Genomic DNA, 16,953 nt, shown 5'->3' with positions numbered 1-16,953 from the left:
TTAAATTTTACACAAATCTCACATTATGAAACTACCTTCTCATGGTATCTGAGAAAATTAGATGAGTTTCAAAGTATGGCCAATAACTATTAGTGGAAGTAATAAACATTATTAAAATGTGCTCATATATGAGTGTGTTTCATTTTAGCTGGCAACAAAGGCTGATGTTTTAAATTGTGCACATACTAAGTAAAGCTAACAATAATTTCTAACTACTTAGTCGTATTGGATTGTATGCAATTGCATAACATATTTACATTTTTAAATATTTTTCACTCCGTAATTGTCAATTTTTTTTTTCTCATGTTGATTATTTTCTAGAACGAAAGTCAATCCGCATAGACTAGTTTTTAAAAAAAGTCACATTTAGGGAATTACGTGAGCTAATATTTCTGGGATTAGTAATTCATTGTGGCTGCACCAGAAAAGAAATGTAATCTGATGTCTAAGAATGTTGTTTGGTCAACTTCATAAAATACAGTTTAGTCTCATGTACAGTTGCCATGTTCACTTTAAAGCTCTCAGATTAGGATTATCGGTGCTATATAAAAGCAGTTTAATGTTCAATGTCGTTACTCACTGATTCTGTATAAAATATTTCACAGATCTTTTAAATCATAGGCAGTAAGCAGGTGAACAGTTGTAAAATATAACATAGCTTATAGATTTACTGTTGATATGCAGAGTGCACAATGCCTTGCTTCGATTGCACTAATCGGAATGTGTGTTAATTCTGTGCCATTAAATATGTAAAGGTGTTTGTTCCTGCAAGAATGCATCAATAGACTTAACATCTGTAATTGCTGAACACTAATAAAGTTTACAGATAACAGCACAGCAACTGTATTAGACTGTGAATTTTCTCTTAGTTTCTAGGCTGTGGAAGTGAGGTTCATAATTGGACTCAGAATACCATAGACAGTGTGTAGGTTTTCATGCAGCATAAAGTAAGAAATTAACAGATATGCAAAAAGTGATTGCTAATATTTAGCTTTGCACTGGTTCCTTTACGCTAATGCTATTGATGTTCACCCCCCCCCCCCCTCTCTCTCTCTCTCTCTCTCTCTCCCTCTCCCTCTCCCTCTCCCTCTCCCTCTCCCTCTCCCTCTCCCTCTCCCTCTCCCTCTCCCTCTCCCTCTCCCTCTCCCTCCCCCCCCCCTCCCTCCCTTACAAATTACTTCAACACTTCGGGTGTGTTTTTGACCAGAGGCCAAGTAGAGTGCTAGAAATGTAAGTTATTGCTGCCCAGACAGAAAGTACTGAGCAAATTCAACTTAAATTTAATAGGCGGATTAAATACTGGCTTTCAAAATCTAAAAATTCCATTACCCTGTGTGAGGGGTTGACATGATGCAGGAAATAATTTGAAAATGACAGTGAATCAAAATCTACTTTCAAATTCCATAGTTGTTAGTTGTATTATATAAGAGAGAACAATAACTTAAATAAGTTATTAATGTTGCATAAAGTTAAACTAACAAAGGGAAAATAAAATTATCCTAGACCAGCATGGGTTTTCTCTGGAATTTATCTGAATGATATGAAAAACATAGTGTTGATATTTTGTCATTGTAATGCTTTTCATGTTTTTTGCTAGAGGAGAAGGATCATCTTATTTTTGTATACTTCCTAGAAACTGTCTCCTCACACTAAAGATTTTAACTTGATACTGGAATAGTTCTTGTTATTGTTTCTGCTGCTGCTGCTACTATTATTGGTGTTACTGTTTTTTAGGGTTACATCCATAGCTGATAGGCTGAATGTTGAATTCGCACTTATCCATAAAGAACGCAAAAAAGCAAATGAAGTTGCAGCAATGGTGCTGGTTGGAGATGTGAAAGACAGAGTTGCCATATTGGTAGATGACATGGCTGACACTTGTGGTACAATTTGTCATGCTGCTGAAAAGTGAGTATACATTCATATTTTTTTATGTAAAAGAAGAAAAGAGTACTGCAGATACAGTTGCATTTTCTTTGTTCAAAAACTAGGCTTCTGGAAGCTGGTGCAACCAAGGTTTATGCTATCTTAACTCATGGTATATTTTCGGGGCCTGCAATATCAAGAATAAACAATGCATGTTTCGAAGCAGTAGTTGTAACCAACACTATCCCACAAGAGCAACACATGAAGGACTGTCCTAGGATACAGGTTGGTGAAACTCTCATTAAGAGCATGAATGTCAGAAATAAGTTTATGGAACTTAGATTTTACTATAGCAGTCCACCTGTTGGTGATTTTTCCCTGTCTTTGATTATACTCCTTAATATCTTTTTGGACTAAAGAGGTAGTCTTCTCTAATTTTCAGCAATATATAAAATTTAAATTATTCATCTATTTAATAGTGTGCGAAGAAATAGCAGTGGATAATCTTTTCTCAAAAACAATGCAAGTGTAAGGGAATTTCATCATAAAGTGTGTCAATTATAGAAGTGACCTTTTTCTGTGGTCAAAATGCTACATGGCAATCTTATATGCTTTTATATAACAATAAGCTCCTTTTCACTTAGTTACATTTAAGAAGTGATAGAGTTCGAAGTATTAAAATTCCAAGTAATATGTATGGTTATTGGACACACACATAGATAACAAGTGGACAGATGTCACATGCAATATCAGTAAAACAACATAAAATACAAAAGGTTGAAGTAAAGTGCTGGACAAAGTATACACAAGCAAAATGAGAAATCTGGACCAACCATGATGTTGACATCAAAATAGGGGAACCAGGCACATGTCATGGATGTTAAATACTTTAATTCTGAAAACAATATCATAAGAAGGGAAGATGCTACTCACCAAAAAGACTCAGTTATAGGTGTGTGTGTGTGTGTGTGTGTGTGTGTGTGTGTGTGTGTGTGTGTGTGTGTGTGTGTGTGTTTTAAAGAAGGCCTTAATAGACAAAGGCTATAATTGCAAGAGGCTTTTTGTTGTGCCTGTCTGCAACTCAGCATCTCCACTATAAGGTGAGTAACAACTTTTCTTCTCGTGATATTGTTACATCCCATCATAGATTTTCCATTGTTTAATTCTGAAAACGGGAGAAACAAAATGGCAACAACACCAGTTCATGCAAACAAACACCTATTTCTCTAGCCAAACAGGGATCCATCCATCAGGTTCCGCCCCCCCCCCCTCCCCTCCCGGTCTCAATCAATCTCCTTCCCTCCGACCTTCTGTCAGCCACAGCAAAACTTAAGCACCAATGACAACAGCCAGCAGAAGACAATTGCAGGTGAGAAACTTGTTGATACTTAACAGTTCAGTTGTACTCAAATTGCTCTTCCAACCACAGATGGAGACAATAGTTGAGTCGAAGGAAGGAAGGAAGGAAGGTCAGAGTTCCTCTTGTTGACAATGGAATCATCAGAGGTGGAGCACAAGCTCATATTATGAGAAGGTGGAGAAGGAAGTCGGCTATGCCTTCTCAAAAGAACCATCCTAGCCAAAATGTGTAGAATGATTTAGGGAAACCACAGGAAACATAAATCCTGATGGCTTAAGGGGACTTGAACAGAGTCCTTGAGAGAACAGCAAATATTGTTTTGCTGGCCTAATGTACACAGTGTGCAAGTGATGACTGTTGTGGAGTGAATTTGCAGCCCACCCCCCCCCCCCCCCCCCCCCCCAAAAAAAAAAACACACAAACACAACCACCCAGGAGTGGTAATCAGGCAGTCCCCAAGGAAGTGTTGCAGGCCGTCTGCTGTTCGTAATCGACATAAAGAATTTAAGAGTAAATCTCAGCAGTCCTTGTAGATTGTGTGCAGGTGATGCTGTCATTTATTGCACAGGAAAGTTATCAGAAGATCAAAACCATTTCAATTGATGATTTAGACAAGACATCCATGAAAATGTGGCAGTTGAGTATAAATAAGACACCCAAATGAGTGCTAAAATGAATACTTTAAATTTCTGTGAAATTGCAAACAATTTAAATATGACATAGAAAATGATGTGAAGGTGAACCAGAGACTGATTTATTGGCAGTGTGCTTACAAGATGTGACAAATCTATGAGAGAGACTGTCTACACTACTCCATCCTCTTCTGGCGTACTGCCACACAGTATGGGGTTATTCAGATTGGGTTGGCAGAGAACAAGCTGTTCTTTGAATTTTTTTAATCACAAAATAGAGGGCATGTCACAGATATAAGAGTTGGGTTAGTAGTCATTAGAACAAAAGCTATTTCATTATGGGGAGATTGTTTCAGGAAATATTAGTTGCCATTTTTCTTCTCTCTCTCTCCCTCTCTCCCTCTCTCTCTCTCTCTCTCTCTCTCTCTCTCTCTCTCTCTCTCTCTCTCTCTCTCTCTCTGTGTGTGTGTGTGTGTGTGTGTGTGTGTGTGTGTGTGTGTGTGTGTGTGTGTGTGTGTGAGGAAAAATAATCATCATAAGAGAAATCGTAGCTCACACAGAAAGAGTTAAGCCAGAATGACATTTTCATTCTGCTGTGGAGTGTGCGAAACCTCTACCAATCACTTATGAACTGCAGTGTAGTTTTGTAGAGGAGCTTAATGTGTGCATGAGAATGAGAAACTAAGATTCGTAGGAAGTTTGATAGAAGCAGACAAATCTTATAGGTTATTCATTGGAATTTGATGAGGGTTTGCACAGCAGGTAGCAGTGCTTAGGGTCAGGCAGGCTGCCAATAAGGCCATGACTGAGTAATCTTATGGCATACCTGTGAGAAGGGAAACAATGGGGTCCAATGGAAACCTGAAAAAATGTTTGAAAGGACTTTAACAAAAGTTTCTTTCCCTGATTGGTTGTAGATTGCCTTTACTGGTTTTCAGTTATGATTACTTTCCACACTTACAATACCCTCTTAATTAACTGTAACTTTAATTCAGTAGATAATTATTAGCCATATCTGCCACTTACAGAAATAATTAAGTCAGCTTTAAAATTTATCAGTGACAGTATTTCCCAAGAGGTTAGTCATAACAGAAATAAAGTTCTGTGCTCTTTGTCTGTTGCAGTGCATTGATGTGTCAATGATGTTTGCTGAAGCAGTCCGTAGGACACACAATGGAGAATCAGTATCGTATCTATTTTCAAATGTACCATACTGAAGAAATATAGATACTGTGGACATGGAATGTTGAGCGAGGTTATAAAAGAATCTCATTTCTTTACATATTGAAATTCTGTATAGATACTTAATTTCATAACCAAAAGTAGATAATTACTGAGGAATCAATAAAGAGAATATTGTTCATAGTTGTAATAAGCTGGCTTTCAGTTTTATTTGAGACCTGTCTTTTACAAAGAACATTTGAGAAACCTTGTAATTGATTGCTTGTCAGCAAACTTATTTTGTGTATGTGATGACTTAACAGTTATTCTGTTTAAAATGAACTGTCTAAAGATGTTTTTATATGCATTGTTGTACACTTTGTATCATTTTACTTATACTTCGTCTGCTGAATAAATATCAGTTCTTATATTCCTTTCCTTGTTATAACTCTCGTGGAGTATACCATATACTATATATTCATTTATTTACAGACTGTGGTAAAGACACATCAAATACAATTGGGGGGTTTGTGGGGAGGTAATTTATATCACATGTTGATGCATTGATGTAAATAACTTTTCCATCTGATGTAATTCCATAACCTGAAACAAAATAACAATGGATGTAAAACAGTATAACACATGGAATACATTATTTGATTTCAGCAAATTCAGTTAACTTCTAATGAGTTGACTGCTGTAAACAATTGTGGCTGTTTCGACATGTTAATAGTAATTGTGGTAGCTTAATACTGTGAAACCTGTTTTGTCAAGGACAAGGTTTCGTTTATCTGGAACAGGATTATCATAAGAAAAATAAAATTTCCTTTTAAATTTGCTAAAAGTTGGCCATAGTGTAGAACAGTGGCAGCCAAGTCATGACAACTCACTGAATAGTAGTACTGTTGGCAGACATAAACTCGTATAATTTCAGTGTGTAAGCTGAATATACAATGTAGTCATACAAGTAGGTGTAATTTTATCCCTAAAGTGAAGATTTTCTTTCCCAATTTAGAATATATCTAGCTGTTTAGGCCAGACAGAAATGCACTGACTGGGAACAACAATCCGAAACAGAATGAGGGTGCAGGAAACAGTGCTGCCTGGTGGAACTGTAGTGTCACGAGGCTGAGGAAGGGAAGGTGAAAGATCAGTGCACAATGAGGGTGAGGGACTGGAGGCAGTAGGTTACTGTGGATCCAGATGGCCCTAGTTGTGAAGCAGCCACTGCTATTGAGCATTTTGTGTAACAGGGTGGTCCACCTGGCCACAGTGGCCATTCATCTTGGTGGATAGTTACTTGTCCCTTTAAGCAAGTTTTGAATGAATGATTGGTTGGTTCCAGCAATTCAAAACTGGGAGTGCACAAACCATAATAGGGATGGTGTTCATCTTTTATCTATTAAGGTGTATCGAAACAAATACTGAGTACTGTTAAAGATGTAGTCCTTGGTTAGCTCTTCTATATGTAAAACTTGTGACTAAAAATCATTGCTAACATCTCAAAACAGGACTACAATTTTTACATGTCCAACTCTACATAGTTGAGTCAGCAGTAAGGTTAGTTTTGTGGAGTACTATATTGATGATAACATAATTTTCGTAATTTAGGAGAAGACACGTAGACAACCCTTTTTCTCTCTCTCTCTCCTTTATAAGTTTTTACATTTTACTACAACATAATGTTTGGTCATTACTGTAAGTCAGACATATAAGGAGAAAGAAGGTATGGACTGGTGGATTACGTGTGTTGATTACTCAGATGGTCCATAAAAACCCATTAGAGACAAATGGTCTGCATTTAAGATTCAGTCCAAAATGCAGTTAATCTATAATGAAGATTCAGTTTGGTGAAATAATGGAAGATGCTGATCAAAGTGTGTGTTGCACCAAATAAATATTAACTGACCAATCATTTGATGGGGAAAAAATAGAGAATTACTAGAAAAATGATTGCAGTAGACTTGAGATTGAAGCCACTAACAAGGGAACGTCCCCATCGCACCCCTCCTCAGATTTAGTTATAAGTTGGCACAGTGGATAGGGCTTGAAGAACTGAATACAGATCAATCGAGAAAACAGGAAGTTGTGTGGAACTATGAAAAAATAAGCAAAATATACTAAATGAGTCCATGCGAAGATAGGCAACATAAAGGATAATCTGAACTCAGGAGCACTGTGGTTAGCGTGAGCAGCTGCGGGACGAGAGGTCCTTAGTTCAAGTCTCCTCTCAAGTGAAAAGTTTTTATTTTCGCAAAGTTATGGTCCGCCCATTCGTTCATTGACGTCTCTGTTCACTGTAATAAGTTTAGTGTCTGTGTTTTGCGACCGCACCGCAAAACCGTGCGATTAGTAGACGAAAGGACGTGCCTCTCCAATGGGAACTGAAAACATTTGATCGTGCGTCACATGACAGGAATATGTTGTCAACCCACCTAACTTGTACACTTGGCGAATGGGTAAAAAGATTCTTCTACATTGCCCGATTTAGGTTTTATTGTGGATGTGAGGATTACTCCCAAAAAAGTGATGAAAACATAAGAGTTTGTCACATAAACTGCAACAAATGAATCCAACAGTTTCACAGTCGCACACTTTTCCCTGTGCTCTGTCAAAATATGTTTTTAACGTTTTCAAATTTTTCTGTGTGTAGACCGTCAAATCCTGCGTATGTCCAAGCAAATCTGAACATGTCCTGGAATTTTGGAGAGCGAAGTTGATTATGTGCGAGTGCCTGAACTTTGATAATTGTCTGAAAATAAAAAATAAAATTTTATGCTGTAAGGAAGACTTGAACCAAGGACCTCTCGTTCCACAGCTGCTCACGCTAACCACAGGACCATGGCGCTCCTGACCTCAGAATATCCTTCATGTTGCCTATCTTCGCATGGACTACTCAGTTTGTATATTTTGCTTATTTTTTTCATAGTTCCACACAACTTCTTCCTGTTTTCTCGATTGATCTGTGTCCAGTTTTTCAAGGCCTATCCACTATGCCAACTTATAACTAAATCTGAGGAGGGTGCGATATGGAGGTTCCCTTGTAAGTTACAAAGTTCAATCTGCTATTATTTGCAAGAGGACAATACCCCATTTCTGTAGATTTTTTTAGGACACATATGTACACAAGTTACATGACAGAAATGTTTAATATCTCCTGTACACACTGACAAGTGAACAACCTTTACATTAAAGAAGTCCCTAACCTCTGGGAACTTTTTTCTAGATGTTTTCTTGGAAGAAGATGCATACATTAAATAAGTGTCTTCCTTTGCAGCGATGAAAATATTTGGAAAGTAATAGTAAAACAAGTAGTTGAACGATGTTCAGAAATTATATCTGGTTTAAGTTCAAAGTTATATGACAATGTACATTTTCAATATGTACAAAAACAACTTCCCCCCTTTATAATAAAGGCAATGGTTCAGCTGTTATGGTCACGTGTGACAATTATGAAAGCAGCAACAGCTCCTCTCCGATATATGAACTGCGAAGAAGATTCCCCCAAAAACGTAACGAATGATAGAAAAAACATATACACAATTCCTCTGCAGTTCACAATTATGTGCCAGGCAGAGGGTTCATAGAATGACAATGTTATTTCTCTTCTGTTACACTCACTAACAGCATGCAGGAAAAACAAGTTCTATACGAACTCTGATTTCTATTATATGATGATGATGATTATTCCTCCTTATGTAGATGGGTGCAAACAAAAAATATTTTGGCAGAGGAGAAGATCCTGCCACAGCAAAAACCGTTTTTTTTTCATTATGGCCACCCCCAATTCACACATGTCTGTGGCACTCTCTCCCGTGTTTCGCGATAATACAAAATGACTGCCCTCCTTTGAACTTTTTTGATGTCCTACACACACACACACACACACACACACACACACACACACACACACACACACACACACACACACCCCCTGCATAGCAGTACTCCAGAAGAGGGCAGATAAGTACAGTGTAAGCAATCTCTTGCACTAGAACTGTTGCACTCTCTCCGTGTTCTACCAATAAATTGCCATCTTTGGTTTACTTTCCCCATATTATCTGTGTGATCATTCTAATTTAAGTTATTCATGATTGTAATCTCTAAAGGGTACATTTTATTTTAAGTAAAAGTTTTTTGTTGCACTATTTATTTACACTGATGACCCAAAACATTATGACCACCTGCTTCGTAGCCTGTTTGTCTGTCTTTGAAACGAAATACATCACCGATTCCCTGTATCGGGGATCCGACAGTTTGTTGGATTTACGTGGTATTAGATGTCTATGCACAGGTAATGGGCCACTGATTTGCATACACGGTCATGGCACCTGATAGTGGCCCAGATGGATTCCATAGGATTTACACAGGTGAATTTGGTCACTGAGACATCAACATGATTTCACTGTAATGCTCCTCAAACCACTGTAGCACATATCTGCCTCCAAGACAATTATACTGCTGAAACATGACATCATTGCAGAAGACATCGAGCTTGAAGGGAGGCAGATGGATTACACCTGTCAGCAAGTCTTCGATTACTACCAAAGGTCCCATGGAAGTGCAGGATAAAGTCTCCCATAGCATAATACTGCTCCCAACAACCTGTGTCTGTGGCACACTGCACGTGTGGAGCAACCATTCATCTCAACAACTGCGCTTGTGGAGATGACCGTTGACTTACTGTAACAAAAATGTGATCAACAGTCAAGTCCCAATGGTGTCATCCTGTACACATTGCAACTGTAACTGATGATGTCCTTGGGTCAACATGTGAACATATGCTGTGGAGCTCCATGTTCAATAATATATGATGAACCGTGTACTCCAAAACACCCGTGCGTGCACCAGCACTGTGCTCTTTCAGCGGAGATGTCACAGATCACCAGTATCCTACTTTATACAGCAGACAAGCCTCCAAAACCCACATTCTGTGAAAAGTCATGGATGTCCAACCATTTAGTGCTGTAGTTTTGCAGTCCTACCTCTTTCTGTAAATGCTCGTTCATAAGCTCTGTGTAATAACAATCTGCCCTTTGTGAAAGTTAGTTATCTCAATGGATTTCCCCATTTGCAGCTCATACCTTTGCTAGAGTGATCTCCATCTCCTGTCTGCGTCTGCTCCACTTACATACTTTTCTTACCATGTCACGAGGTGGCATCCAATGTCGTGGTGGGCAGTGGTCATAATGCTTTGGCTCATCAGTATACTTACTTACACAACAAGCTCGTTTTGGGATTTTGCCATTATCAGGTTATGTTTAAGTTTATGATGTTGTCCATATGGCATCTTGGAGTGTAAATGTCGGTTGTCTTGGTATTATGATATGATCACATTGTTTATAAGTTTACTTTTTTTACTTGCATGATCTTATAAAGATATTTTGACAGCTTTACTGGAGGTTAAGCTGCCCAAAAATAATTTTATAAGAACATCCAAATAAAAAGTAAACATATAAATAATGTGATCACATCATAACAAAAAGACATTTATGCTCCAAGATGCCATATGGACATGTCATACCGGCCAAGATGTATGCTTAACATTGGCAAAACATCGAAATGATCTCATCGTATAACTTGTATCACTAAGAGTAAATAAATAAATAGTACAGCAAAGTAGATGACTTAACACTTTTCATTATTTAGAGTCAATTGTCACTTATATTGTCTAAATCATTCAGCAACTGGTTTTGATCACCTGATATCTTTACGATATGGTAACTGACAGCATCATCTGCAAACAACCTAACAGGGTTACTCAGACTGCCTCCTAAATCATTTATATAGATCAGGAATGGATTGACGTGTGCTCAGATTGTCTCGTAAATCATTTATGTAAATCAGGAATAGCAGTAGCCTTATAACACTTCCTGGGGGAAAACCAGATATTACTTCTGTTTTACTCCATGACCTTCGTTCAATTACTATGAACTGGACCTTTCTCAAAGAAAATCAAAAATCCAGTCGCACAACTGAAATGCAAGCACTAAAATATTTTTGGAAATCAAATATTGGCATTGTTTGTTAGATGCGTTCTGAAACCAGAGGCATTTGATATGGGGAACGGGGAAACTGGACCCAGTGGACAAGTGGTGGAGGCTAGTGCCCTAAATGCTGTCAATTTCTCACTGTCAGAGGTGTCATGTAGACAGGTGATAGAGGCAGCAGAGTGTTTTCAGAAATCTGTGTACAGGAGACATTCATATCACCACTCTAATGTCAAGGACAGCCATGTCCAGAAAATATTTGATCTGATAGTCATAACTAGCATGAAGGGACAGTTTAAGGAAAACTGTCACAATAAATTCGAATTGTGTAACTACATCCTATTTCCTTGGAATGTGTGACAAAGATATAAATAAAGATATAAATACAGAAACTGGCATATCAAGTGTTCTAAATATGTTACATTATGTTTTCTGTCATGCTCCACTCCTAAAAGGAATTGCTCATTTTTGCATCTATGGAATGAAAAATGGATATAATTTAATGAAAATGTTTCTTCAAGGCATGTAATAGACAAACATAATCACAATCATCTTTAACAAATTTACACATAGGCCTATATATTGTATTTACCATACAAGTACTTCTTTACAGAATCTCCAGATCTCTGCAGCTTTTTATCTTCCTGCACGAATTTAAAAAATCCCTTGCAATTATAATCGAAACTGATTTCAATGGTTTGTTTGTTTTGGTTTTAGGGCGCAAAACTGCTATGGTCATTAGCGCCCGGTTCGTGACTTAGGAAACAGTAAAAAACCGAAATTGAAAACCAGCAGCAATGGGAATGAAATTCATAAAATTGGAGAAACTAAAAGCAGAAGGAAGGCTTAAAAATCCACTACAGAAAGGTGTTGGTTGTCCCCAAAAAAAGCTTCAAATGACTGACGTCATTTCACTGGCACTAATAAACTTGAGAACGCGGTCGGCTGAGCATGTGTCATCTGCTAAAATCGATGATATATCAGGCGATAGCTGTAGACGGGAGCGTAACGGATTAAAATAGGGGCACTCAATTAAAAGGTGTCTTACCGTCCACAGCTGAGAGCAGTGGGGACAGAGTGGGGGAGGATCGCCGCTTAAAAGATTTCGATGGCTAAAAAGACAGTGCCCTATCTGGAGTCTAGTTAAAATTACCTCCTCCCGACGACGCGTTCGGGAGGAAGAGGTCCAAGCACAAGGAAGAGCTTTCACGTCCCGCAATTTATTATGGGGAAGTGTCGACCAATGTGCGTACCATAAAAGAACAACTCGACGACATAAAACGCTCCGTACATCGGTGAAGGGAATCGACTGAATAGCTGGCCGAAAAAGAGAGACTGCAGCCTTGGCCGCTGTATCGGCCGCCTCATTCCCACAGATACCAGCGTGTCCCGGGAGCCAGAGGAACGCCACCGAAGCGCCCCCCATGTGGAGCAAGCGCAGACAGTCCTGAATCCATTGCACCAGAGGGTGGACAGGGTAAAGAGCTTGGAGACTGAGGAGAGAGCTGAGAGAATCTGAGCAAATAACATACTGTATCCGCTGATGGCGGCGGATGTAGTGGACAGCCTGGAGAACAGCGTAAAGCTCCGCAGTATAAACCGAACACTGGTCGGGAAGCTGAAAGTGATTTGGGGTGTCGCCAACAATATAGGCACTCCCTACACCTAACGATGTTTTCGAGCCATCGGTGTAAATAAATGTGGCGTCTGTCATTTGTGCACATAGAGCAGCAAATGCCCGACGATAAACAAGTGAAGGGGTACCATCCTTGGGGAATCGACAAAGGTCACGGAGCAGGCAGATCTGGGGACGGAGCCAAGGCGGTGCTGTACCCCAAGTTGTCAAGAAGGTTTTAGGAAAGCGGAAGGAAAGAGAATGGAGCAGTTGACGGAAGCGGACTCCCGGTGGTAGTAGGGAGGAGGGGCAGCCTGCATACCCTACATCAAAGGAGGCATCGAAAAAAAGGTCATGGGCTGGATTAGCAGGCATGGTAGACAGATGAATAGCATAACGACTCAGAAGGACTGCTCGCCGATTGGACAGCGGAGGTTCAGCAGTCTCAGCATAAAGGCTTTCCACAGGGCTGGTGTAAAAAGCTCCAGACACTAAACGTAATCCACGGTGGTGGATAGAGTCGAGACGCTGAAGAATAGACGGCCGAGCAGAGGAGTAGACTATGCTTCCATAGTCCAATTTCGAGCGCACTAAGGCGCAATAGAGGCGGAGAAGGACCACTCAGTCCGCTCCCCAGGAGGTACCATTAAGGACACGGAGGGTGTTAAGGGATCGCAGACAGCGAGCCGAAAGATAGGAAACGTGGGAGGACCAGCACAGTTTTTTGTCAAACATAAGACCCAAGAATTTAGCGATGTTTGAAAACGGAAGGTTGACAGGACCTAGATGTAAGGAGGGCGGAAGAAACTCCTTACATCGCCAAAAATTAACACAAACGGTCTTACTGGGAGAAAAACAGAAGCCGGTTTCAATGCTCCAAGAGTGGAGGCGATCGAGACATCCTTGAAGACGTCGTTCAAGAAGGCTGGTCCGTTGAGAGCTGTAGTAGATCGCAAAATCGTCCACAAAGAGAAAGCCCGAGACATCAGGAAGGAGACAATCCATAATTGGATTGATGGCAATGGCAAACAGTACAACACTCAGCACGGAGTCCTGGGGTACCCCGTTTTCTTGGGAGAAAGTACGGGAGAGAGTAGTGTTCACCCGCACCCTAAATGTGCGCTCTGCCATAAATTCGCGAAGAAAAAGGGGCAGCCGACCTCGAAAGCCCCAAGAGAACAGTGTGCGGAGGATGCCTGTCCTCCAACAGGTATCGTATGCTCTCTCCAGATCAAAAAATATTGCTACTGTTTGGCGTTTCAGGAGAAAATTGTTCATGATATAAGTGGAGAGAGCAACAAGATGGTCAACTGCAGAACGATGCTTTCGGAATCTGCATTGGGCAGGTGTTAAAAGACTGCGGGATTCCAGCCACCACGCTAAACGGTAATTCACCATACGCTCCAAAACCTTACAGACATTACTCGTGAGAGAAATGGGGCGATGGCTAGAGGGGAGATGTTTGTCCTTTCCAGGTTTCGGAACAGGAACGACGATAGCTTCCCGCCATCGTCTGGGAAAAGTACTGTCGGTCCAAATTCGATTATAAAGGCGAAGAAGGTAATGCAGACTATGGGTTGATAAATGCAGCAACATTTGGATGTGGATACCATCCGGTCCTGGGGCAGAGGAGCGAGAAGAAGAGAGTGCATGTTGGAGTTCCCGCATGGAGAAAACAGTATTGTAGCTTTCGCGATTTTGAGAGGAGAAAGCAAGAGATCGCACTTCCGCTGCACGTTTCTTCGGGAGAAACGCTGGCGGGTAATTTGAAGAGCTCGAAATCTCAGCAAAGTGCTAACCCAACGAGTTAGAAATTGCGACGGGGTCCACTAATGTGTCATGCGCAACAGTGAGCCCAGAGACTGGGGAGAAACTAGGCGCGCCTGAGAACCGTCGAAGCCGACTCCAAACTTCCGAGGAGGGAGTGAAGGTGTTAAATGAGCTAATAAAGAATTTCCAGCTTGCCTTCTTGCTATCGCGGATGACGCGACGGCATAGCGGATATAGTTGGCCAAAGTAGGATGGTGGCGGAAAACGCGGAGAGCACGTCGCCGCTCACGTATTGCATCACGGCATGCCTCGTTCCACCAAGGAATTGGGGGGCGCCGGGGCAATTCGGAGGTGCGTGGTATTGAATGTTTCGCAGCTGTAAGAATAACGTCGGTAATATGTGTGACCTCATCGTCGACGCTGGGAAAGTGACGGTCATCGAATGTCGCTAGAGACGAAAAAAGTGTCCAATCACCTTGGGCAAACTTCCAGCGTATGTATGGCAGTTGAGGCTGCAGTCTAAGGACACATGGAAAGTGGTCACTCGAGTGTGTATCATCAAGGGCGAACCATTCGAAGCGCCGAGCTAGCGGAACAGTACCGACCGCAAGGTCCAAATGAGATAAATTTGTCGTGGAGGCAGACAAAAATGTAGGGACCCCAGTGTTGAGGCAAACTAGATCCGCTTGGTGGAAGACGTCTAGCAATAGTGAGCCACGTGGACAAGGATGTGGAGATCCCCAAAGCGGGTGGTGGGCATTGAAGTCCCCAACCAGCAAATAGGGGGGTGGTAGCTGACCAAGAAGATGAAGGAGATCAGCTCGTGCCATTGGTGTGGACGATGGAATGTATACAGTACGAAGAGAGAACGTGTATCCGGAAAGGGAAAGACGGACGGCGACAGCTTGGAAGGAAGTGTTTAAATGGATTGGGTGATAATGGAGAGTTTCATGGAGAAGAATCATGAGTCCTCCATGTGCTGGAGTGCCTTCAACAGAGGGGAGATCATATCGGACGGACTGAAAATGAGGGAGAACGAAGCGGTCATGGGGACGCAGCTTTGTTTCCTGAAGACAGAAGATGACCGGCGAGTAGGATCGTAAGAGGATCGACAATTCATCCCGATTGGCTCAAATACTGCGGATATTCCAGTGGATAATGGACATAGGGTGAACAGAAAATGGAGGAATGTGACCAAGGTCGCTGTCAACTCAACGACTGCTCAGAGCTTGCGACCGACAGCATGGAACGGCATTCAGCCAAAAGCAGAAGATCCTGATCCATAGGTTGGTCAGGAGCAGCTCCTGCCACCAGCGATCGGCCGGTTGATCGCCCGCCAGCAGTGCGCCTCGGCGACACAGAAGACGGCCGAGGGCGATTTCCGCCAGGTGGTGCTGTAGATGGGACACGCCTCAGCGGAGAAGGTGAGGAACTGGGTTTCTTTGTAGCCTTCTTGGAAGTATGATGTTTAGATGAAGGAGGAACCGATGGTTGTGAATTTGCGGTACGTAAAAACTCTTCACGAGTATGCTCTTTTTTCGAAGTCTTGGTGTCTGACTTTTGGGCTCGAGATTTAGCAGAACCCGACGAAGGGTGAGCCAGAGAGTGGGCAGGCGAAAGTGGTGAGGTTGAATGGGCGACGTGGCACTAAAGGTGAGGTAGCAAGTTTGCGTGGCCGCCTCCTCTGTTGGCCGAGGAGAAGCAAGGACAGTGCTGTATTTTCCTGTCTGAGGCACGGTGGGCTGTCGACTGGCGAATAATTTTCGAGCAGCAAAGGTCGACACCTTTTCCTTCACCCTAATTTCCTGGATGAGCTTTTCGTCCTTAAAAACGGGGCAATCTCGAGAGGAAGCAGCGTGGTCACCCATACAGTTGATGCAGCGAGGGGATGGAGGTGGACAAGCACCCTCATGGGCATCCTTGCCACACGTAACACATTTGGCCGGATTGGAACAGGACTGGCTGGTGTGATTGAACCGCTGACACTGATAGCAACGCGTAGGGTTTGGGACGTAAGGGCGAATGAAAATTATCTCATAGCCTGCTTTGATTTTCGATGGGAGTTGAACTTTGTCAAATGTCAAGAAGACAGTGCGGGTTGGAATGATGTTCGTGTCAACCCTTTTCATAACCCTATGAACAGCCGTTACGCCCTGGTCAGACAGGTAGTGCTGAATTTCTTCGTCAGACAATCCATCGAGGGAGCGTATATAAACGACTCCACGCGAGGAATTTAAAGTACGGTGCGGTTCCACCCGGGCAGGGAAGGTGTGTAGTAGTGAGGTACGCAGCAATTTTTGTGGCTGGAGGGCACTGACTGTTTCTAACAACAGGGTGCCATTCCGTAATCTGGAACAAGACTTTACAGGACCTGCAATTGCGTCGACATCTTTCTGAATAACGAAAGGGTTGACCGTGGAGAAGTCGTGACCTTCGTCAGACGGAGAAACAACAAGGAACTGCGGCAACGATGGAAGAACTGTCTGTGGCTGAGACTCAGTGAACTTACACTTGTGAGCAGACACAGTGGAAGGTGAGGAAACCATTGCGGAAGAATCC

The 16,953-nt window shown here is 41.6% G+C and overlaps 2 protein-coding genes across 8 annotated transcripts in view; one reads left to right on the top strand and one right to left on the bottom strand.

The window, feature by feature from the left end:
* The window catches only part of LOC126481442 (ribose-phosphate pyrophosphokinase 1), an 81,769-nt gene extending 76,317 nt beyond the window's left edge, over positions 1–5,452 (top strand). For 6 of the 7 annotated variants that reach the window (XM_050105202.1, XM_050105200.1, XM_050105203.1 and 3 more), the window contains 3 exons: positions 1,735–1,908; positions 1,992–2,151; positions 4,983–5,452. In XM_050105202.1, the coding sequence (XP_049961159.1) occupies positions 1,735–1,908; positions 1,992–2,151; positions 4,983–5,075 (427 nt within the window). In that variant the 3' untranslated portion in view covers positions 5,076–5,452. The remainder of the gene's footprint in view (positions 1–1,734; positions 1,909–1,991; positions 2,152–4,982) is intronic. The other variant, XR_007587561.1, reaches the window with a different exon arrangement.
* A 27-nt stretch (positions 5,453–5,479) lies between these two features.
* The window catches only part of LOC126481443 (metallophosphoesterase domain-containing protein 1), an 83,031-nt gene continuing 71,557 nt past the window's right edge, over positions 5,480–16,953 (bottom strand). The window contains exon 5 of the mRNA XM_050105207.1: positions 5,480–5,622. Within this exon, the coding sequence (XP_049961164.1) occupies positions 5,498–5,622 (125 nt within the window). The 3' untranslated portion in view covers positions 5,480–5,497. The remainder of the gene's footprint in view (positions 5,623–16,953) is intronic.

The sequence above is a fragment of the Schistocerca serialis genome, chromosome 5 (genome assembly GCF_023864345.2).
Source record: "Schistocerca serialis cubense isolate TAMUIC-IGC-003099 chromosome 5, iqSchSeri2.2, whole genome shotgun sequence".
Classification (NCBI taxonomy): domain Eukaryota; kingdom Metazoa; phylum Arthropoda; class Insecta; order Orthoptera; family Acrididae; genus Schistocerca; species Schistocerca serialis.
Note: the sequence above shows the minus strand (reverse complement) of the source record. Positions and strands in the feature narration are given on the sequence as shown.